At 39.4% G+C, this 24,642-nt stretch overlaps 1 protein-coding gene across 4 annotated transcripts in view; it reads left to right on the top strand.

Moving 5' to 3' along the window:
- The window catches only part of RASGRF2 (Ras protein specific guanine nucleotide releasing factor 2), a 124,791-nt gene that overhangs the window by 63,866 nt on the left and 36,283 nt on the right, over positions 1 to 24,642 (top strand). For 3 of the 4 annotated variants that reach the window (XM_027742698.2, XM_027742697.2, XM_039382120.1), the window contains exons 10-17: positions 1,443 to 1,603; positions 2,599 to 2,665; positions 3,491 to 3,627; positions 5,608 to 5,690; positions 7,707 to 7,955; positions 8,262 to 8,650; positions 11,184 to 11,312; positions 12,592 to 12,681. In XM_027742698.2, the coding sequence (XP_027598499.1) occupies positions 1,443 to 1,603; positions 2,599 to 2,665; positions 3,491 to 3,627; positions 5,608 to 5,690; positions 7,707 to 7,955; positions 8,262 to 8,650; positions 11,184 to 11,312; positions 12,592 to 12,681 (1,305 nt within the window). The remainder of the gene's footprint in view (positions 1 to 1,442; positions 1,604 to 2,598; positions 2,666 to 3,490; positions 3,628 to 5,607; positions 5,691 to 7,706; positions 7,956 to 8,261; positions 8,651 to 11,183; positions 11,313 to 12,591; positions 12,682 to 24,642) is intronic. The other variant, XM_027742699.2, reaches the window with a different exon arrangement.

Raw genomic sequence — 24,642 nt, 5'->3', positions numbered from 1 at the left:
CCAGGGGAAATGCACAACAACCAATAAGTATTTATGGAGTTTGATGAGAATTTAAGTGAACCTAAAACATTCCAAATTCTTTTGCATAGTTCTAGCACAACTTTACTCCACTGTTTTGTTGCAGTAACACGAATCACGTTGTACATGTTCAGTTTAAGTGTGAAATGGCTGTCAGAGAACGCTGTTCTGTGGCAGATTTACTGCTGTGTATTTTCCCATGTCAGTAGAAGTTTATGCATCAATAACTTAAGGCTAATGAAATATATAAAGGGAGATAGGTGTAGAAAAATATAGATAAGTAGCAGCTTTATCAGTTACCTCAATTTCTCTGTTTGTTAGTTTAAGAACTTTGAGCAGGATAATTCTTTTGACAGTGTAAAGAATGACTAATCTAATATTTCATGGATGGTTCTTTCAGGCTGGCATTGTGTCAAGTTTGAGCTTTGACACATGTCTTCTTGCCTCCAGAAGAGGCAGGTCAAAGACCTCCTCCCTTTGTCCCATGAGTTCTTTGGTGCCCTTTTGACCTTACTCCTACCAGGGAGCTGTCAGCTACCTCTTTGTAGCGTTAGTTTCCTGCTGGTTTAGCTCTATTAGCTGGCTAATGTTGAAATAAGATGCAGTGTAAGGGTGATAGTGAGGATAGATGTGTGGGAATGATATTAGGAGGTCTCTTGGCTGCCCTGTCTGCTCACAGCAAGTTGTATGATAGAAATCTCTCCCTTTGATATGTAGAGGAGTTGCACTGCACTACCAAATTTAACTCCAGTTCCAAATTTGGAGGTGATACACATGGTGGTATCAATCTGGAAAAGCTGGTCAGAGACTGAGGTATGAAACAGCAGAGGAGCAGAGCTGTCCCCAGCCTGGAGCACAAATTCAGACTTACATAAGAAGGTTCAATTTACTCCAGAAGTGTTTTACTGATAACACATTTTAGATGAGCTGTGGAGCACTAAAAATTATGCAGCACAAGATAAGCAGAAGAAATGTGCTTCATTTCCATCTCTCTTGCACACAGGCTCACACACATACAACAAACTCCTTTCCTTCAAAACATATTCTTTCCATTCTCTGCCTCTTTGACTTGTAAGTAACTTGTCTTTTGCAAGTCTAGTAGCTGTCAAAAGTGCTTTTTGCTGCTCAGCTACATTTTCTGATCAATGAGCTATTAGTGTGTTTAATTGCATAATTAGCCCAAGATCTAATCCTGCCATGCACATAAGTATTAGTCATACTTGTTTGAATCTATTTATGATAAAAACCAAAGGGAACTTTTGCAAAAAAAAGATGATTGACTTGTGCTTCAGAGACAGACTGATATACATTGATACTAGAATGAAGAGTTGCATTTATTAACATAATAATATTGAATGCATTAACTTAAACACTGCCTACTAAATATTACTTTAATACAGTAAATTTTGCATCTTTATTATCAGGTTCCCTTATCCAAGTCCCTTCAGTTGAGAGGGGAAAGCTTAGTAAAGTTCGCCTGGGCTCATTGTCTTTGAAGAAAGAAGGAGAAAGGCAGTGCTTCTTGTTTACAAAACATTTTTTAATTTGTACTAGAAGTTCAGGAGGAAAACTGCATCTTCTCAAGGTACGGACTTTACAATATGTTTAAGCTACACAATAAAAACACATTTTGGTGAAATGTCAATATTATGTTATTTTATGGCTTTACACTGAGGTTTGCCTGTAAGGTTATAAACAGAAGTGGGGTGATAAACAGTTATTAACTGCTTTGTCCTTTGATTTCAAATAATGGAATTCAGCCAACATTATTACTAACTATGGGATTTTTCTAAAACCAGTTAATTCTAATAAGCTGGGGGTTAGGAATAAGGCATGATGTATCATATGAAGCAGTGAATAAATTTAGTGTATGTAGCACTGAATATAAGTCAGTTTTCAGTGCATAAATCAGCCAGTACAATCCTGCAGAATTGCCAAAGAACATTTTCGAGAACTCTAATAAAATTAGTTTTAAAAGTCAATTCTGTTTCCTGGACAGCACATTCTCTTAAACTGAAATGTCATCTAAGAACAATCTAGTTATGCTTGCTTAGAAACAGGCTTTTATAGGGCTGGCTTGTGGATAAAGAGATGCTGGCAGCTTACAGAGTGGATTATGTTGAATAGAATTTTAATTTGACATTCTGGGAGGTTATTAAGACTGTTTATGGACTTTCTCTCTTTGCACATCTTAAATAGTTCAAGTACTTTGCAAAATAATTAGACTATAACAGAACCTTTAAAAAACCTTGTATCTATTTCATTTAAATTCAGGAGAAGATGAAATTCTGTTTAACTTTTTTGGAACTTGTGTACAAGTCCATATGTGATGTGAATTACAGTGTGGTAAAAGTGAAATAAATGTTGTATGTTGTACTACTGGATTAAAAAAAAATTATATTTATTCTGTCTGGGTTTAGGTCTTGAAGAAAAAATGTGCATGATGAAATTGATATATCTTCCTAAGAGCTCTGAGTAATGTAAAATGTTAGAGTAAGTTGTATCAAAGTTTAAAAATAACTGTCATGACAAATGGGAACAAATGACGAAATTTGTGAAAATTGTTCTTTGTTTTCATAGACAGGAGGTGTTCTGTCGTTAATAGAGTGCACATTGATTGAGGAGACAGATGCCAGTGATGATGATTGTAAGTTAAATTCAGCTGTTTGTGATAATTATGGTTTCTAGTTTCCAAAAATTGCTACCTTTTTTTTTTTGTTTTTCGTAAGAACAAATTGATATGTTTTCTCCCTGCATGAAACCAGAGGAATACACTGTTAAACTGATTCAGTACAATGAATGTTTCAATAATGGACATGCTGGCTCAGGTAACGGTTTGTTATGTTATATTTGTTCGTGCTGTTGACATCCCACATCGGATTTTCAAGAGGACGGACTGAAGGAATGTGACAAATTATTTGCTGACATTTGTATATAGCTCCACCCGTAGGATCTTGGAAAGAAAAAAAAGCCTCAAAACAAGCAGCAGATAATTGGATTTCTAAAATAAATGGGGGGTTGAATGAAATGGCAGAATTCATGGAAAGCTTTTGTCTTGGACTCCCTACAAGTCTGAACTGCGAGCTTGTTCAAATGGAATAACAAAACACAGGCTCAAGCTGATTTTATTGTTACTCATGTTGATTTCCATCCTGCAGTTTTTCAGCTTTTGAACTTGAACTGTGGAAGTAGTTTCATTAATTTCAGTGATATTTCTAGTATGCTGAGGGTATATGAGCATAGAAGTGTTAGAAGTAATTTAGCCTTATTTGGTATCTTTAGAAAAATGTGTAGCAACTCCACTATTTTTGTATGTGAAAAACTAAATGAGTTTTTGGATCCCCAATTGGACTTGCTCTTTGTCTGGGTGATGTTTTAAAGCAACTTTTGTTTTAAATGAAACCATTTTTTATTTGTCTTGTACTCTGAAGTTTCATATTTTGATTTTTTTTTTCCTCCTCTGGCTGTAAAGCAAAAGGTTCTGGACAGGTGTTTGGGCACCTTGATTTCAAACTTATAGTTGAACCTACGGATGCTCCTCCTTTTACTGTTGTCCTTTTAGCCCCATCACGACAGGAGAAAGCTGCGTGGACAAGTGATATCAGTCAGGTAGTTTAATGCATTCTTTGTCATGTGTGCACTGAGATCTTAGTTTATTCTGTATTTCTGAAAACCATTCCGAGACAGGGATGCTGATTTCTTGAGGGCTCATTTGCTGTGTTCTGTATGAAAACCCCTTAGTGCTGCCTGTTTTCCTCAAAATTCTGTCTTTGCATTTGAGTCACCAGTGAAATGTGTTTCTCAATGACAGAGATGGGATATAAATTACAAAATTGTCCATGTACAAACATAATACTAATGGTAATCATTTCCATGTCTAGGAAGAGCCCATCCAGATATGTATTCTGATTTAAGAAGAAGGATAGTACTGGTTTGTTCATGACTTTCATACAAATCAAAAAACATCTGAGAGTCCTGAGAGTGAAAATTATGCCATATCACATCAATAATGTAGTGAGAAAATGAGATAAACTCTGTTTTCCACCAAAAAGAATACTAACAAACCATTATAAATATTGCTGAGCATTCTGACAGTTTGCAGGAACTGTCCATATTGTAAATGAAGAAAAAAGGTTTTTCAAAATATTTTAATGTCAGGAATATTTTTTTGTGTGTTTAGTTAAAAACTAATGGCAAAATTTTATCCGAGTCTATTTGGGGAAAGAAGTTGAATGCACTATCTGAACTTTCACCTAAGCAGATCTAAATTAAGGGTATTTTTTTGTGTGTGTGTGCATATGATCAACAAGTACATAGATCTGTCATAATCCTGAATTCAAGTCCTAGCCTCTATTAATTTAAAGAGTAATAATTGATTAGAGAAATATCAGTGTGGAATGTGTTGCATTTCTTAAGCTGCTGTCACTGCTGGCAACATCTCCAGATGAATCATTGTCATAATGAGTAGAAACTGCTTAAAAATAAGTATTCTGAGTTACTCTCTGCTGGAGTAACATTTTTGAAAGAACAAAAATATGAAAAGAAAAATCTCAATCTACATTATGAGCTGCAGCTCTCTGTCTTACAGACATACCTGGTTGGAGAATTTTTGACAAAATAGATTTTCAATGAATTATGGTGTTCCATTGACATGTACAGTTATTGGAATTATTTTCTGGGGAAGAAAGACTGTTTAGGAATTGGCCTGAAACATGGGACAGCCAGGAATAAATCCATTCTTAACCTAAATTATAATAAATTAAAAAAAGCCATCTGATATCATATTGGTGCTAAAGGGTTCCTTTGAAATATTTAAAATTAAAATGGGGAAATTACGTATTTTATTAGATGTATTTTTGTGACTGCTTTTAGGCAACAGTTTGATCAAATCATATGGTCAGTTGTTACAGCTGGATTTTTCAAATAATCTTAAAACCTTGAATTTATATATAAATAAAACCACATATAGCTACATAGATCGTGGTTTAAATTTATAGCTGTGGAGATCCAGCTCTGTTTCCTTCTCTGGACACATCTGAACTATGTGAAAGAACACCACCTCCTAATTACTTGCCCAAAACATACATACAAGAATTTGCAGGGAATGGCTTGGACAGCACTTTCACACTTCTGTTTCACAATAAGCGTCACTTCAATTTGTATTTGCAAGTGTGTTTCTAGGCACTGTTTGTGTTTCCCTCTGTTCTTTTGCACAGAGTAAAGGGTAAGGTATTAGTGTATCCATTGCCGTACAAAGTATTTTGACTTGTGGTCTTGATTTTTTAAGCTTACACTTGTTCAGGAAACACTAGAGGTAATGAATTTTGCTCCCTTTCAAAGGAGCTTCAAAGGAAATATCACTTCCAACTCAAAATGCTTAGGATTCTGAGCTGAATACTTCGAGAGGCAGAGGCTGAAAAAGCATGTCCACTGTAATTCTTGCATCACTGCTTTTCATTTGTGAAAATACCTTGTCCCAGTCAGCCCATGCCCTGTAAAAGCTGTGCTTAAAGGGATATAAAAAGTGTGGAAATAAGTCCCCTTACCCTGTATTTTCATTTTAACAGTTCTTAATGCTTATTTTCACAGTGCATTGATAATATAAGATGCAATGGGTTAATGACAATAGTGTTTGAAGAAAACTCTAAAGTCACAGTGCCACATATGATCAAGTAAGTGCAACCTTTTCCCCCCAGTGAACAAAATAGCTTGTTGTGTTTTTTTAATAAAAGTTTTAACAAAGAAAATGTGTTTTCAGAAAATAAAAGAGTTTAATTTATTTTTTCCCCAGTATTGTTGAATGGAATAAATTTTATATCCCAAAACATATGTTTTCAAATCCCTTTCTTGGAATGGTAGGGATCACTCAGAATGGTAAACTCCTAATTCATGGTGTTGGATCACAGCTTGGATTTTTCTGTTATGTGTGAGGTTGGCTTCAGTTACACCTCAGATGAATGATTTTATTCTCAGATAGCTTTCCTCTGTCATACCACTCATAATTTTATTGAATATATTTTAAAATGTCTTGAGAATTTATGTGACTGAAGGCAAGTGCCATTTTCCAAGGTATTTTGTTGTATTAGCCAAAGTTTATGTTTTCTTTTTTTCTGCTATTTCTGATAAAAAATTATTTTCTCTTGTAATTTTAAGTGATCACACTGAGGTAATTTTTCTTAAACCTGCCTCCTTCACCTTTAAATTCTTTCAGTTATTTATTGTAATAAATAATTTTTATTTCTAGAGAGCAATTTTCAGTACATGATTCCAAATTTTCAACAAAACTTTACCTCTTGGATCTTCTATCTACCTCAATTTACATGAGTTTTGTCTACTGTTATCCAATATAAATATTAATGAATAAAACACAGGGATAGACAGATATCTATTTCCTTTCCTACTGTTATCTGTCACCTCTTTGTTTCTCAAATGCCTCTTTTGTAGTTGTTTCCTCTCCTTTCTTTGTGCTTTGAAATGGGAAAGAGAAAACATCCATAAATAGACCTTTAGGGCACATACCTTTGATCCCTGGAAATAAGGCATTTTATGGTCTTCATGTTTATTCCAGGAAATCTCCAGTGTGTGTAAACACTTCTGTTACCTGCTAAGTCTTAAAAGTACATGACTACAGCACAATCTTAATCCCATTGTCAAGAGAATGAAATTTTAATTCTAAAACCCATACAGGATCTTAACAACAGACAAAACTTTGGCATTCTCTTTCTTAAATTTTACTTGTCTGATTTTCAGCACACTGTTTCAGAGTCAAATGTCATTGAATGAAATAAAAAGACCTGCTCCATTTCTGAGGGCCCAACTTAAGAAAGAAGATATTTTATTGTTTCTTTTATGTAATACAGTTAAAACTGTATAAAATACCTTGATATGTATTCTGAGAAAATGAAATAATTTTAATATAACAGGCTTATTAAAAGATACTTTACTTAGTATTCATCTTTTTTTTTTTTTTTTTTACAAACTAAGCCTTCAGCTAGATAAAATTAAGCAAAATTGAATTTGAGGACAAAAAAACATTCTGGGTAGGGTTATACAAATTATTTTTGTTTTGATGACCAAGCAAAAATTGGTCCTTTTTTTCTTTCTCACTGAAACAAAGATTCTTCTTGGTTACTGCTTTGAAATTTGAGATCTTTCATGCTGTTCCCTCTTTATTCTTTTAAAACAAAAAGTAATTCTTGGAGTCTGAGGACAGGTGTTAATTTGCAGGTGAGTCTTAAACTTAGCTAAGGGATTAATTTTGCTGCCTTCTGTTAGGATCCATTACTCTATTTTAGATAAAGCTTGATCCCGGCAGAAACACATTGCAATCAGTTCACTATTATTCTACAGTGACATTCTACTAATATTGAACTACAGGCTATAGTAGCCTGAAAGAGACAAGAGGGGACCATTCTGCCCTCTGTTCCATTTCAGAAATTTAAGCATCATTAATGGTTTCTTAGGCTTTGAATGTAAATTATTATCTACCAAAAATAAATTTTATATTCTCTTAGTTATGGAAGCAGGTATATTAGATTAAGCAGATTAAGAGGTTTATTGCATTGATGAAATACAATAATATAAATATACTTGCCGCCTCTGTGTTGACAAGAGCAGATAAAGTCGTAGCGTTCCTTTGCCATAACCACTCATTGATAAAATGTTTTAAATTTGGGTTTTGTGTGTAGATCCGATGCTCGTCTTCATAGAGATGACATTGACATCTGCTTCAGCAAAACACTGAACTCGTGCAAAGTGCCGCAAATCCGCTACGCAAGCGTCGAGCGCCTCTTGGAACGACTGACAGACTTGAGGTTTCTGAGCATCGATTTCCTGAACACCTTCCTGCACACCTACCGCATATTCACTACGGCAGCTGTTGTCCTGGAAAAGCTCTCAGACATCTACAAACGGCCCTTCACCTCCATTCCTGTCAGGTGAGCAAGGGGGCTCCAACTTTATATCCTACTTTTCCAAAAGAAATACCACGGTGTCATTTGTCGTTACCTTTGTGATTTTCTGCTTATTTATAAGAAGAAAGTTAAAAAAAGTTTTGAAGCAGAAACTTCTTCGTCTGTAATAGCACATCAGTTTTTAGGTCTGTCTCAGTTTTTGTCTCTGAGGACTAAGTGTCACACAGATTTTGCAGTGCCATGCAGATTTGCACGAACTGTTTTCAGTTAAACCTGTTCTGTGTTTCTTGTCACCATGTGGGTATTTGTTTCTGTGTTTCTTACTCGCAGGTCTTTGGAGTTGTTCTTTGCCACCAATCAGAACAACAGAGGGGAGTACCTGGCTGACGGGAAGTCGCCACATCTCTGCCGCAAGTTCTCTTCTCCTCCTCCACTGTCACTCTCCAGGACTTCCTCACCTGCCAGAACCCGAAAGCTGTCCCTGACCTCACCCCTGAACTCAAGGATCGGTGCCCTCGACCTCTCTGCTTCGTCTGTGGCCAGCAGTCCTACCTCAAACTACAGCCCGGCTACCTCCCCCCCGCCTACGGGCAGCAAAGTGCCCCTGGACCTGAGCAAGGGGCTCTCATCCCCAGAGCAGAGTCCAGGGTCCATTGAGGACAGCCTGGAGAACCCCCGCATGGACCTCTGCAACAAGCTGAGGAGGAGCATCCGCAGAGGTATTAAATACCCACAGAACACTGAGACCAGATATCCTGCCCTCTGGTTCTTCTCTAGTCGAGGCTGCGATGAGTTGTCTGATACCACCGTTTGGTTGCTCCCTTCCAGAAATGGCAGTATGGCAAAATCATGGAATCATAGAATAGTTTGGGCTAGAAGGGACATACCACTCATCTAGTTCCAACCCCCCACACTTTGTCTGTTCTCACTTCAGTGGAGTTTTAAGGAGAAAGGCGGAAGAAAATATTTGATGCCAGTTGTGTTTCCTGAGGTGAAAGATTTTTGAGTTATACCATTATTAGAAGAAGTAAAAATATCAAGTTAAAAAGAAGGGATGTAAAGATCTTCAGCATGTTTGCGCACACAATTAGTTTTCCAGGGAGATTCTGTCACTAATCCAAATAAATAATTTATGTGGTGTGCTTGGAATACTGGTGACATTCACACCACCTGGTTGTTCTCCATCCAGAAGGTAGATCTAAAATAGATTAATTGCTCCTGTGCAAATGCCTCTTTCCTCTGTGGATTGCGTAAGGCACCTTGGAACAAGTTTCACTTCCAGAGGGCTAGAGTTGGTTGAAATAAACCTCAGTGTATGCGTCTAGAATGGGATCATTGTATTTATAGATGGCAAAGCAAGAAAGTAGCTTCAATCTCATAGGAAGCATAAATGGGCATTATTTGTCCTTTAGGGATGGAGGAATGGTCTTTAAAATAGAAGCATAGAGAAATATTTTTCTATTGTTGTTTCATTAAGCAGAAAATAACGCAATTAAAAAATGCTATTTTATTCCTAAAATTAATGTTCAAAAATGGTTGTACATGGCCTGATTTACAGTCTGAGGAATTTGATCTGTGAATATGAGCAAAATGTAGCCCAGTATTAATTGCTGGTACTGTAACAACAAAAATTAATAAGAGGAAAGAAGAAAAGGATTACCAAACATAAACTAAGAAAAATATGATCGGAATGTTATATCTACTTCCTAATGATAAATTGAAACAAGTGCCCTGGTAACAAATTTGATGTTGCATTAGGAAGAGGGATTGTTTTTGCAGAATGTAGCCTATTGTTTAACAAAAAATCTTTTTTAACAGACAAGTGAGCCACCTTAGCATTACAGGAGTCTCTCTCTCTATAGGAGAGGCTTGTGTCATTGGAAAAATTTTGTGATTTTTGACCATAGGATGATTTACAAAACATCTGATTTACTGATGCCTGACAGGCATTTTCCCCCTCTCTGAGGAGAAAAAGGGTTCTAGCACAGAAGGAGGGTCAGGTTGGAAATCAGGAAAAGGTTCTCCCTCCCCTCCCAGAGGGTGGTCGGGCACTGGAACAGGCTTCCCAGGTCAGTCCCAAAGTATAGGCCGTGCATTAAAGTTAATCACAGGCAGGTAACTGCAGTTGTAGGTGCACTGTTTTTTGCTAAACATTGTAGAGTGAACTGGTTAAGAACAGCTTGTTCTGGCCTCGTGTAAGCACTGGGCATTGTTGCAGAGTTATTCAGATTTTTCATTCTGGTCTGTCAAAGCTGGAGGGGTTACCTGGACAGCACGAGGAACATTTCAAAATGGCAAGGAGCTCATATAAATGCTAAATTGCTGTCTGAGCGGTGTCTTCCATCCCCTTGAGGATCTCCTGCTGAACAGCTTGTGCTCAGTTTGGAGGAGTTTGCATCTAGATAGCTCTGTTCTGCGGGGGAGAGTCCTTTTGTCACCCAGCTGTATGCAGCATGAGGAAGATGAGTAAGTCTAAGAAGAATTCTCACAAGAGGAATGGAAATAGGTAATGCTGTTGCTCTGGTGCTGCCAGAGTTCCAAGAAGACAACTATGACTTCCTCCAAATCCAGTACAACTGCACAAATCCTGTTCCACAGGACATATTATTATGGTGATTGTTGTTCTCCCTGAACGTTGTCCATTTGCATGCTGGAATTCCCGCTTCTTCTCCCCCTTTCACAGTTGCTTCCTTTCAAAGTTTTTATTTTTCCAAAGTTTTTGTTTATTTTTATATACACAATGCTCATGCTGCAGGCAGAGTTGTCATTCATATCAAAAGAAGGATATGTTTTATTGGCTTGTTTTCCCTCATTTTGGAAGTAGCATTTCTTCCATTCCTTTTTTATTCTTCTGACAGAACAAATCCCCCATGGAGTAGTCTGCTCTCCAGTGCAGTTTGGCCATTTTATTGGACAGATTTTGATTACACAGTTATCCAACGAGGATTATTTTCCCTAGCTCATACAAAATCTATGAGTTCAAGTATCCTTATGGCATGTGCACATCACTGCATATTCTCCTATTTTTAAAACTGACACCTCACTGGTTTTCACCTGGTTCTTTATTTATGAGATTTTGCGTGTCTGTGTCATTGGTACAAAACTTTCCTGCTCCTTTAACTCTATTCAGAGGATAATTATTGCTGAGCTAATGGAAAAATTTCAAGTTCAAGAAGCTGCACTGTTTAGAACAACTATAAACCCAAATTATGCATGATCACACCAGTATTGACATTTAATTCTCTTTTAAAGCAGCAGTTCTGGATTCTGTGTCAGTGGACAGGACTATCCCTGAGAGCACTTCAGTAGTGGACACCACAGAGCTTTCGCCATGCAGATCCCCTTCAACACCACGTCACCTCCGCTACCGCCAGCCAGGAGGTGAGAAACTGATGTGCCTTGGCTCTGTCAGTCACTTTAGAGAGTTAAATCACTGTGGCTGTAACCTTTGCAGGATATTAGAAAGCAGTAATAATATTTTAATAATCTGTTTTGCTTGTATTTTCTTTATTTCTCAGCTATTAATAATAATATTAAAAAAGCCATTAAAATGTGAAGTATGCCTGTTAAATTTGAGTATCAGTAATGAGACTTGGAAGCATATTGGGACTTCAGCATGACTCAGTGTTCTTAACTAGCACAAGCAGGATGTGCTTAGGTTCAGGACTAATACTGGATCAGTCCTGTTCTCACAGAACTCTCAAGACTTCGACAGATTTTTTTCAGCTACTAAGGGGGCATATTTTCGGCACCATCTGTAATCAAGAAACACACAACACCCATTGTTGTCAATGGGGAGTGACAGTGTCAGTTTCTTTGTATAACACTGAACATTTACAGATGGTGTCATATTATTCAATCCAAAATTTGAATAAACTGCTTTTTGAGGTGGAGCTCCTCAAATAGCTCTCACGTGGCTCTCTGAAATCATTAGCAGAGCTGGGATCTGTGTCCATTTAAAATGCTGCCAGCTCCTGAGCCAAGTTTCTGGGCAGGTATTTTGTACCTGGGACTAAAACAAAACCAGAGCAGAGGCTTCTCACCTGTTAGTAAGTTGCTGAGACACTTTAGATTTAAATCAATAGCAGTTTTCTGTGATTGAGCCTGTTTGTGGTGAGATGGCAAGATTCTGGAGTTAGAAACTGTGGGCAACAGTGTTGTATTATCTGAGTACTAGTCAGAGACAATGTTTTCTACTCCCTCTGGAAAGAAGTTTGATAAATTCTGAAAAACTCTGCTCATCCAGGGAAGCAATGAAAACACATGTGAATCTACTTGTCAGAAGCTGGTTAATATGCTTAGTTCTCTGATGTGACTTTTTGTTTAGGTTCATTTTCTACTCTATTGTTTTTTGATTTTTGTTGTTGTTTTTGTTTTGTGTGTGTGTTTTGTTCTTTTCTTTTTCTGTTTGGTTTAAATACTTGTTTCTCATCTCAGCAGTGTCTTAGATATTGTTTCTATAGCAGCATTAATCATAGTGACCTGGAAAAAAAACTTAAACCACAAATATGATACTTTTATTGTCTTTAACATAAAGTCATCTGACAGTGAAAGCAGAAAGTGTTCATGAAGTATAAATGTTAGTGAAGATTTTAAATCTTACTGTTGTTTAATGAAGAGTATGTGGAATTTAACTTTTCCCTGTCTTTTCCGTTTACAGTGCAAGCTGCTGATAACAGCCACTGCTCAGTTTCTCCTGCTTCTGCTTTTGCTATTGCTACGGCTGCAGCAGGGCACGGGAGCCCACCAGGTGAGAGAAGTGTGCTGTGCAAGAGACATAACAGTGAGATACCTGGGTTCTCTAAAGCTAAAGATTTCTCAAGAACTTACCTGTTATGTTCTGAAGAATACATGCTTAGGTTGGATGGGGCTTGGAGCAACCTGGTCTAGTGGAACATGTCCCTGCCCATGGCAGTGGAGTTGGAATAAGATGATCTTTAGGGTCCTTTCCAACCCTATTAGTTGAATTCTTATAATTTGTCCTTAATATTTCTAGCACAGCCTACTACTGAAAGGTTAATATTTGGTGTATATGTGGTCTGCTAAACCTCTAGTTAGTATCTTCCTTGGTTTTTTTTTTAATTCACTTACAATTTAAGATTTTTATTTTGAAAATGAGCTTTTTTATGTCCAAGGTTGGTATATATAAGAGCAGTTTTACTTAACAAAATTATTTCAGGTGTGTACTGTATGTTCCTTGGAAAGCAGCTATGGTAGCCTACTGATTGGAGGTACTTAAAGCAACATAAAATACTTGATTTAAGTTTTGAATGTGTTTGCTGCCTTACTGTGTACCCTTTGACATACTGATATCTTCCACTAACCAAGTCCTGTCATGTTTCAAATAAAAAACTTCCTTAAAGTCTACAAAATCAATGTCACTTTGCCTTGACATGCTCAAACCCACAGTTCACTTTGATTATATGTGAAAAAGCACAAATAGCGTGGCCAGCAGGAGCAGGGAAGTGATCCTTCCCCTGTACTCTGCGTTGGTGAGGCCACACCTTGAGTATTGTGTTCAGTTCTGGGCCCCTCAGTTCAGAAAGGATATTGAGGTGCTGGAGCGGGTCCAGAGAAGAGCAACAAGGCTGGTGAAGGGACTGGAGCATAAGTCCTATGGGGAGAGGCTGAGGGAGCTGGGGTTGTTTAGCCTGGAGAAGAGGAGGCTCAGAGGTGACCTCATCACCGTCTATAACTACCTGAAGGGAAGTTCTAGCCAGGTGGGGGTTGGTCTCTTCTCTCAGGCACTCAGCAATAGGACAAGGGGGCACGGGCTTAAGCTCCGCCAGGGGAAATTTAAGTTGGATATCAGGAGAAAATTCTTTACAGAGAGAGTAATCAGGCATTGGAATGGGCTGCCCAGAGAGGTGGTGGATTCACCATCCCTGGAGATTTTTAAACGCAGATTGGACGTGGCACTGAGTGCCATGATCTAGTAAATGGACTGGATTTGGACCAAGGGTTGGACTCGATGATCTCGGAGGTCTTTTCCAACCCAATCGATTCTATGATTCTATGATTCTATGACTGTAAATTCACACCTGTCTCTTTTCCATCGTAACCACTGGAATGACAAGAAACTGCTTTGAAGACCTCAGTCTCAAATTTACTCCTGAAATTCTGTGCAAGACAGTAAATCATCACCATAAGATGTCAGTGGATTTTGTACTCACTGTGTCTGAAGTTGTGGTCATTGCTTGTTAAGTGAGAAAGCATCATGATAATTTCTGCAGAAGCATGGCTTAGTGCTTTTGTTACTCCTGTGCACTTCCTGTGATCTTTAGATTACAAGACAGTAATGTTCAGTTTTAGTAACTTTATCACAGAATCACAGAATCACTGAGGTTGGAAAAGCCCTCACAGCCCATGGAGTCCATCCCGTGCCCAATCCCCACCATGTCCCACAGCCCAGAGCACTGAGTGCCATGACCAGTTGTTCCTTGGACACCTCCAGGGATGGCGACTCCACCACCTTCCTGGCCAGCCTCTTCCAATGTCTAATCAGAAGAAATTCCTCCTAATATCCAACCTGAACCTCCCCTGGTACAGCTTGAAGCAGTTTCCTCTTGTCCTGTCCCTTGTTCCCTGGGAGCAGAGCCCAACCCCTCCCTGGCTCCACCCTCCTGTCAGGGAGTTGCAGAGAACGAGAAGGTCCCTCCTGAGCCTCTTTGTCTCCGGGCTGAGCCCCCCCTCAGCTGCTCTGGGTGCTCCAGACCCTTTCCCAGCTCTGTTACCTTCCCTGGACATGCTCCAGTCCCTCAATGTGTTTCTTGTCTGAGGGGCTGTTACGACCCGCCCCAGGAAAAAGGGGGGGGGTAACCCAGGTTTTATCAATAATTCCCTTGGGGTGGATTAAAGTGACACTAAATAATCGGTGTCTGAAAACATATATTGACAAGGTTTATTTTAACAATTTTGTATCAACAGGTATGCTAGCATTTTGGGTGCTGTCATATAACAAGGCGAACCTTTCAGGGGAGGAGAAAAATGCATAGGGGAGAGAAAGGCAGGGTAAGAGTAAGGGAGAGCAAGAAAAAAGAAAAGATGAGAATGGTAAAAATGAATATAGTCACCGCCCACTGGATCCAGCAATGTAAAAAGCAATGGTCTTGATCCGCAGGTGGTGGGGGGAGAAGAAAAAATACCCCCCAAACCCCCAAAGTCACCAGTCAATATCTATATCCTTTGCACCTCCCCCAAGGTGGGGAGTTGTTTTCATAGGTTGGTGTCTCCCTTTTTGGCGCGGAGTTCATGTGGAGGGCGTGGTAAACTCTGCTCTTCCTGCCTTTTCAGGGCTTGACATCTTCTGCAATGGAGGAGGGGGGATGGGCCCAGTTGCCCATCAGAAAGTCAAAAGCCTGCAGAACTCTCTTAGAATGCATAAATCATTAACCATTTCAGTCTCTGACAGGGGCCCAGAACTGCCCCCAGCACTCGAGGTGTGGCCCCAGCAGTGCCCAGCACAGGGACGGGCACTGCCCTGGGCCTGTGACACACCATAGCTGGGACAGCTCAGGGACCATTGGCCTCTTGCCCACCTGGGCACACCTGGGCTCATGTCCAGCTGCTGTCCCCAGCACCCCCAGGGCCTTTTCCAGCTTTCCAACTCCTGTTTCCCCACCTGGAGTGTTCCATGGGATTGTTGTGACCCAAGGGCAGGAACTGGCACTTGGCCTTTTCCCTCACCCCATTGGCCTCAGCCCATGGATCCAGCCTGTCCAGATCCCTCTGCAAAGCCTTCCTGCCCTCCAGCACATCAACACTCCCACCCCACCTGATATCATCCATGGATTTGCTGAGGATGCACTCAGTCCCCTCATTCAGATCATCAGTAAAGACATTGAACAGGACTGGGCCCAGTGCTGATCCCTGGGGGACACCATGAGTGACCAGACACCAGCTGGATGTGGCACCATTCCCACCACTGTCTGGGCTGGGCCATCCACACAGTCCTTAACTCGGGAAGATGCACCTGTCCAAGCCATGGTCTGCAGTTTTTGCAGATGCTGTGGGAGACAGTGTCAAAGGCTTTGCTGAAGTCCAGGTGGACACATCCACGTGTGTCCCTCACCCACTAAACAGGTCACCTGGTCATAAAAGGAGATCAGGTTGGTCAGGCAGGACCTGCCCTTCTTAAACCCATCCTGGCTGGGTTTGATCACTTGGTTGTCCTGTACATGCCGTGTGATCACACTCAAGATGATGAACCTGTTGCAGACACTATTCAGTAATTTTTATTTGCCTATGGAATCAGACACTGCCATAGAATCACTGACACAATTTGCTTTATGAGTTAATTGCAGTGTGTTTACTAATTGTCTGAAAAGCAAAATAAGAGTGAAAAATACGGGTTTTTCCCACTAGGAGCCAATTAAATTAAAAATTACTGCTTTTGTATTGTTAAAATCACAGCTTTTCAATATTCGTAACACTGAAGAAAGAGAGAAAATACGATCTACAATTATGCAGTCATTTGGAGGAATATCAAACATGGGAGTGCTGTGAAAGGGAAAAACAACATCCCTAATATTCATGAGCTGTTTTTTGTGTTGCTGTTTAAGGTAGTTCTTCATTCAAGGTCATTCTCCTAAGTGATGTAAAAAACAGTGAGAGGGTTGTGCAGCAGATTTGACAAGAAAATGTGTGGTGGGTAGTCTCAGGAGACTGAACTGGAGTAATCTGGTGTCCACCTGTAATCAGTATGAAAATTGAAGGCTACAAACCACAGTTTGAACTGTTGAATCATCTGTTTTGTAACTTAGTGCAATTAATCATGATAGAGATGGTATTTGTTACAGAGTCATGAAGTTCAATTTTGGGTAAACCAAATAATTTTATTTATTTCCCGTGTATATGTCACCATAATTATGAGATTTTTCTTACATAATGCCTTTTTTTTTCCTTGTGGTCTCCTGTCTTATTCACTTCATAGGATGGACATGATTACTCAGTGAATCAGTTCTGGGCAATGAATGAGATTTGTGAGGTTTCTTCCTTTTTTTCAGTCAGTCCTTGGCTTCCCTGCTGCAGACATTCTGGTGTGTGCCATTTAATATACTCCTGCATGGAATCTGAATATATGAAAATATGAATAGATGAAATTTAGTGTTGATTAATACTAAGTGATGCACACAAAGAAAAACAGTCTGAACTCTACACCTGAAAGGATTGGCTCAGGACTGAGATTCTGAGGATGGCAATAGGTTGTTTCCTTCAATGATCTTGGTGCTCAGCAAGAGCCAGAAAGGTAAGGGAAACATCAGGAATTATTAGGAAGGGAACAGAAAAGACTATTATGGTACCAGAGTATAAATCCAGAATTTGTGTAATGAATAGAAGCCTGGTGAGATTCTGCTGAGGGACATTGTGAAGGTTCAAAAGTGGACAGTTACCTGATAGGAGTCATTTGAGGTTACTAAACTGGCAAAATAGAACAGGACCAGGATTTGAAATGAGTTGGAGGTTGTGGGAGGCTATTAGGAGGTACAAGTCACCTGTGTGTCTTCTGTTCTCACTGTTGCCTGAAGCCTTCTGGATGTTTTGTATTTTGGTAGTGTTGTTTTGTTGGGTTGTGGGGTTTTTTTGGGGGGGGGGGAGGAATTTTGTTTTGGTGTTTTTTTTTAATTTCTTTTAATTTTTTTTATTTGTTTGTTTATTTAGTTGTTTGTTTATTTTGAGGAGGATTTTTTTTAATTTTCTTCTGGTTGTTTAATGCTGCTTTCCCGGGGTACGATGCCTTTAGCTCTTCTCAATTTCCCATCTCCCAGTTCTGACTGTTCAGGGATGCATTGAGGCAAGCAGGCTAACAGACTCACAGGAAGGCCCTGTAATTACATTCTGTCAGAACCAGACATGAAGAACATTTAATTATCGTCTGTGGAGAGTGCTGGCCATAACATTTTAGAATTGTCCCCATGCTATGACAACTTAGGTACTGATAATTATGCAAAGCCCTGAACAGCTCTCCCATAGTGTACCTTGGCTTTGCTTCTCTGTTAGACAGAGGAGCACTGTGGTGGACGTTAACTGTGTATGAAACCTTTCTCTAAATCAGGATGGTTCAGGTTCTTATGCCCTTCAGCAATTCTTTTTTAACTTACTGGGTTTTTTGCCATTATTTTCTGTTATTTTACAATCAACTGCTTTGATGATGGCAAGCTGTACTACTTGTCCATTGTTTAGTTCATCTGTCTGGTTAACTATTAATCTCTACATATCCTAGAGATGTTTTGTCTATTCTCTTCCAAAAAATTTGCATATTCATCATGGCTAGGCTTTGCGAACAAAGATTTGGGAAGGGCTCTACCCAAATTTGCTACAAGCGCGCTGGTGGCTAAAGAGGCCAATGTGAGATAGACAAGATTGGATGCAAAAGGCATAGCAGAAAGATTCTTTGTTTATTTTAACAGCATGATAAAGATAAAAAGAACTACAAAGTGAAAATACAGAAAGTTAAATAAAGCACCCCAGGTGCACAGCTTGGAGCCTGTATGGATGATAATATGACAGTAGGGATAAACAGAATATCTTTATCTGTCTTTTCATGTCCTTTCTGTTCTGAGGGATGTGAAGGATGTCTGGATGGCTCATGGCTTGCTGCAGCTGAAGTGCTCTGTCACCATATAGGTTGTTGCACACCTTCATTCTTTTCCCAATTTATAAAAGTAGGATATACTAACAGATTCTATCATAGGAAAGGGTTTTATTAGTTTCTTCACACTGTGTTCATACACCTCTGCAAAACTTGATTTCTTGATTTCTGCTTCAGTCAGAGATATCTTCCCAAATCCATACAGAAGTTCTCCAGCAGATCTGCTCTGATATCTGTCTTATAATACAGAAAAGTCCTACATAAATTGTAATGTGAATGGTCTCATCCTAGCGGATATCCTGCTAATCTCTTCTTTTAGCTTTGCCATGAATAGTCCTCGAGTGGAGCTCCAGCTGCAGTGAACCCTGTCTCTAGGGGAGTGAATTCCTCCTCTTCTCTGAGAGTCTGTCACACAGCCAGTGTCAAAAAAAGGAGTGAGACTTGTAACATGGGAGAGGAACCTCCTGCCAAAACACTCACCAATCACTTGTAATTTAGCTGCAGAAATCTTACAGATGTTGCAGGAGTTATGAAACAGCATAAAATCTACACAGCATAAAATCTACACAGCACCCACACAAACCCTAGCATAAATCCAATTTATGTGGAAAATTATTTCTTTCGCTTGTGGATTGTAGAACTTGGAAATTTCACTGATTTATTTTTGTACAATTCTTTCAAATGTGTTATTGTTTGGTCTTTTTTCCTCCTTAACTTTTGATTTATGTCTATTGTGCACTGTGTCAGGATCAGCAAGATGCACTGATTTTTAAAGAAAAAAGAAAAAATATCTTTTGGTGTTCATTTACTAAACTGCTCTCTGTGCAGGCCCTAATACTTGTTAATACTCATAAATCATGAAAGTGTTCTGTGTGAGTAGAACAGATCAAGCTTTGCTTGAAATCATTGAATAGTTGTATGGATGAAGCCAAATTAACAAAACAATGCCATTTTTGTGAACAGTACCTACATAAGCTTAACAAACACACAAATTTGTTGTCTGCTAAGAATATCTAACACAACGTGAATAAAAATAGTTAATTCTAAAATCAGTATTTTTATTTTGAAATGGTTCTACTGAACATGGGCTTCAAGGGGACTGTTTTGACAAAGTCTTGAATTTAAGAACTAAACTGATCTTAGGTGGTTTTTTTTAATACTTGAGACAGATAGATTAAAAGAACTTTGAGAAGCTTATTTCTTCCTCAGCTCTAGCTGGAGACCAATGACCTCCCAACATGAAAAATAAATCTTACACAAGAAGCAAACACTTAAACAAATGAGCTGTTCCCTAATGAACACAGCAGCTGTATTTCAACAGCTCTGTCACCAGATTTTAGCTGAGTACGTTGTATTTCCAGCACGCTTCAAAGCTGCCTTCCTCCTCCTCCTTCTCGTCCTCCACTTCCACCTCTTCCAGGGTGTTGACCTGCACTGTAGAGAATGTTCTATTTCTTACAAGAACAAGGTGACATTGTGGAAGAGGACGAGAGTGGAACGTGAGCTTGGGATTGGCAGGAGGACATGGCTTCTTTAGTGCAAACATTTGGGTTTTTAAACACATGTGAGAGGGAGAGGAGACAGGGAGAAAAGGGAGAGGAGACAGGGAGAAAGAAGTAGGGGGAAAAAAGAGTCTTTGGAGGAATATCTCTGACAAATATGAGTAGGAAAAAATGCCCCATGCTGAGGGGAAGGAAAGATAGGTTTAATCTCTCTAATTTCAGTGATTTAAAGGGGCAATTAAAATGACAGCATGGAGCTTTGAAGCATCTACACAAAAATTAATTGGACCTATACTATCCCTTTCAATTAACTGACTGAACATATCTCTAGTGGTAAATTACCTTTAGTTTGAGTTATTACCTAAGTATTGTTCAGGAGAGAGAATTTTTCCTAAAGCTTCTGCATTTTGCAGCTGGTACCCTATGAAATCACATTTCCAAAGATCTCCCAAACAAAGAGCCTACCGATCATTTCTTACGTGGGGATATGTAGTGGTTTGGGCTAGGCCTTCCTTGATGACCAGTTTGTAACCAAGGAAGGGTCCAGATTTACCCAGTATTCCCTACGATTTTTACATAAGCCAGATTATAAGAAGAAAGGAGGAGATGCCTTCGCTCTCTTTCCTTCTGGCGGCTTGGAGGTGCAGGTTCCCTGCTGTCGGGTCTGCCGTGTTGGGGAGCGAGGCCTGGTTAGGCCTTGCTGACCTTGGGAGATGGAGGTTGCCGGCGATCGTTCCGGAGCAACTCTCGGTTGTCCCAGGAGAGTAGTGAGATGTTTTCTTTGCTAACTCTTTTAGTTGTTAGATATTGGGTCACTAACTGGGATACATATATATATATATATTATTTTAGTTTTGTTCTTTTTTTTTTTCCCTTCCCCCTTCCCTTTCCCTTTTGAAATGGTATATTTTAATTATATATATAAGTGTAAATATATTTATATATATCACTTTGGTTGTCTCTCTCTCTCGTTTCGGGTTTTCTTAGTTTTTTTTCTCCCTCTTCTCCCTGAGGTTTGGGGGGAGGGACTTCTGGTGGTAAGGTTTGGAGACTTGGCAGGGAGCCAGCTTCAAACCATATCAGGATAGCACGTAAGCTTCTTTCTTTCACAAAGAAGCAATCTCACTCTAAATTGCCCTCGGTTTTAGGCTAGCAGAACTGATCTGACTGTTTACTAGACTGTTTTGTGGCATCATGGGGTTTTCCATAGCTGTCACAGTCTGCCTGCAGAAGAAATCAGAGCATCCTTCGCACCTGTAGCAGATTCTCCCTGAAGTCAGTGCATACCCTGCTCCCTTCATTTGCTGCAGGTGCTAAATTAAAGTGGTATCTTCCTTCAGAGCAGTTCAATACACCTGGTGCCACTGCCACATGCTCCCACTGCCTGTTTCATTCTGTTGACAAAGCCTTTAACTGAGCCTGTGAGTTTTGGATTGATGGTCTTGTCATCATGTCACTGTCTATGGAGAGGTCGAGTTCCTTTCTTAATCTAAATCTAATCTAAAAAAAGTTAGTCATATGCTACTTTCCACTGATTTTTAGTGCATTAGCAGTATGCATAAGTGATGGAAAAGATGTACAAAGGGAAGTGTGCAAGCCTTTTACAGTGTAAATGTCTGATTTATTTTGACTTGGCTATTATTGCATTCTTGATCACTGCCTGGGATGAAACACTGTAGGCCCTTTCTATACTTCCTGTGACGAAAAGCTGCCAAACCTCGATTTTAGAGCAGCTGAATGCAGCTGAGGGTAAACAGTGTGGAAATACTTTCGTGAGAGTGTCAACTTCAGGATCCACTGGAATGAACATGGAAAGTCCTCATCTTCTAGGAGGTGCTGTAGGAGTTTGTCAGCTGTAACATACCCCAACTGTAACAGCAATAGCAAATATAGATGGACTGTTGTAAATTACAGCTATGGTTTCTAGAATGACAAATCTGCAGAAAGCTACATAAGCGCTGAAGTTGAGCCAGATGGGTCCTATGAGCTCTCAGTCTGACACATTTTACCCCTGCTTTATTATTGGCACAATATTAGAGGGATGGAAATTAGCTGAAAGTAGTAATTCATGTTTCATAGAGAGCCACAGTGGGTCATGTGTGGGGCTTTCCATTCTGTTAAATCAGTCACAGCTTGATTAAGACTGACTTCTTATTTTCCAAGATAAAAATTACAATAAGAAAGTTTCACAGAAGATTTCAGGGAGAGCTACTTGGCTTATTTTGGGTTGTGACCAGTGGAACTGCTCCGCAGCCATTTGAACAACTTGCCAGCTCCCAGTGTGACAATATTTTTGTTTTGTTTGTTCTGGCAGAAGCACTAATTGGAGTAATGGAACGATGCAACTTGTGCCAAATGACACAGGGCCCTGTGTGCTCGCCGGTGGGTCTATGTGGTGGATGCAGCTGTGCCAGGAGGGGCCTGCATGAGCAAAATAATGCAGGCATGCCCTCCCAGTGGGATCCTGTTGGTCCCCGAGATGGAAACCACGTAAAAACACTCATTATGCTTTTAAAAGATGCAGTATTTCCTTAGTTGTCACTATCCTGCAGACAGAGTATATAGTTCTGCATTCAAGGATATCAGATGTGCTGTTCAGTGAGTATTTCCCTAATTCTGAACAGTGGCATTACACCATTACGTTTCCTGAGACAGAAGTTCTAGAGTAGGCAGCTGAGTTAGTAAGGAATTTGGTAAAAATTGGAACGAAGCAAGGTTTGTAAGGGAGATTTTTGCTTTCTTTTTTTCATTGTGAGAGGACAGGCAGAGAGATTTCCTTGGTATGATGAATGTTGTGTGAAAGGCAAGCAAATGATATCTGATGTGATATCAAGCAGGATTCTATGTTATGTGGCTAGCTGTGTAATCCACTTCTGTGCTGAGCTAAATGCTTCCAATTTCATCAGTGGTTACATGCTGACCTTTGGAAAGGTGTGTATTTCCTCCTGACTTTGTACATAAGTATCTGTGTTTAAGCAAAACTAGAAAATGTGTGTCTTTTTCTAGTTGATAATCAGTATAATCCCATAAACTTCACTGTTAGCAATTTTGCACTCCAGTAATTTTCTGGATTATAACTTCTCATTCCTTGTACTGGAAAAGCTTTGTGGAACTTCCTAATTCTGAATCCAGACCAAAAATAAAGCAATTGTGATGGTGATAACCCAATAATGATTGAGATGAGACTATTTGGAAGAAGATCCTAATTTTAACTGTGCATCTTCAGGTCATGGGTTCCCACATGGAACTCCAAGATTGAATTTGAGGGCACCTGCCTCATGTCAGAGGTGCAGGGTGCCATCAAATCATGCCATGCTTATCAATCCTGCTTGTGTTCTGACCCTCACCAGTCCCCCCTTTCTGTCAGGGATCTAAGATACTCAGTTTCCAGAAAGAAAAGAGTTGGTGTAGGATTTGTTAAACTCCTCTGGTCTTTTATGCAGGGCAACCAAGATTTTTTAACTTGTCAATTTTGTTTGACTAATGGCTCTAGTTAGAAACTGGGAACACATTTTGATGAGATTGCCAGACCCACTTCTTCATAGAGGTGTGAGAAGCATTGAACTTCCTTAGCGCTCCCATTTCAATTAAAAAACTCCAAATGGGAAATACTCATTGAGTTACTCCACAGCTGACACTGTTCTTCACTGAAAAAAGGTTTTGTGACAAAACCCCCCTGGTTTAGACGCAACCATGATTCCTTCCTGAGGCTGGGGTGTTATCAGGAGCTGCCCAGGTGTCGTTGCCAAAGCAGGGTGACCAGGGCTAACACTGTGATGTTCAAAATGAGTTGAATCTTCCCTTGCAGTTTTCTTAGAGCAATAGCTTTGAGTTAAAACAGCGACTTGAAAATGAAAGTTAGTTTGTCTCATGTGATCTCTGCCCTGGGAGTTAAGAAACAGGGGAAAATGGCAATTTTATCTTTTTCAATTTAGCAAAAGTTTATGATCTCCCACTTATATTTATGTATTCCTGGATTTTGAATGACTGTCTTATTCTAGTTTGTTAGAGGAGCTGGCTAATCAGGAAATAAGTATTTTCTCTGGACATTTCCTGAGTTACAGATTTGTAAAGTATGTATTTCCTGACCTATTGCACTAAATCCCAGGCAGATGCAGTGCTGTGCATAGGGTGAATTTCATCCACCCCCCTTGAGCCTAACTGTTGCTTGAATCATCAGTATTTGTTTAGGCTTCCATTCTGGCCCAGTCCTAAATGGTCTGGAAGCTGCTTGTGAGATGGACGTTTTGTTCAGAGATTTTTTGATGCCTGTTATGCATCCTGCCAGTTTTTGTTTTGCCTGACAGTCAACTATCCGTTCACAGATGGTCTGAAAAATGATACATTTGGCTCTTTGCAATTATTGCCTCCTTTCCATTTAACCTTTATTCCTATTAACATTAAAAATAACATGAATAATTCCACAAACTACTTCCTTTAACTTAAAAAGCCCAGAGGAACTAAAGGTAAAAATTCCCAAAGCCACTTTTTTGTAATTTTCTCTTTCTAGCTGTACATTGACTTTAAGTCTTTCTTTGTGGTAGGGCAACACTAAGCATTTTGAAGGTCTGGAAGCTTACTTTGAATATTTCTTGAAACAACTGTGAGCATTATGCAG

This window comes from Pipra filicauda, unplaced genomic scaffold, assembly GCF_003945595.2.
Source record: "Pipra filicauda isolate LSUMZ 115617 unplaced genomic scaffold, ASM394559v2 scaffold256_size1097316_pilon, whole genome shotgun sequence".
Lineage (NCBI taxonomy): Eukaryota > Metazoa > Chordata > Aves > Passeriformes > Pipridae > Pipra > Pipra filicauda.
Note: the sequence above shows the minus strand (reverse complement) of the source record. Positions and strands in the feature narration are given on the sequence as shown.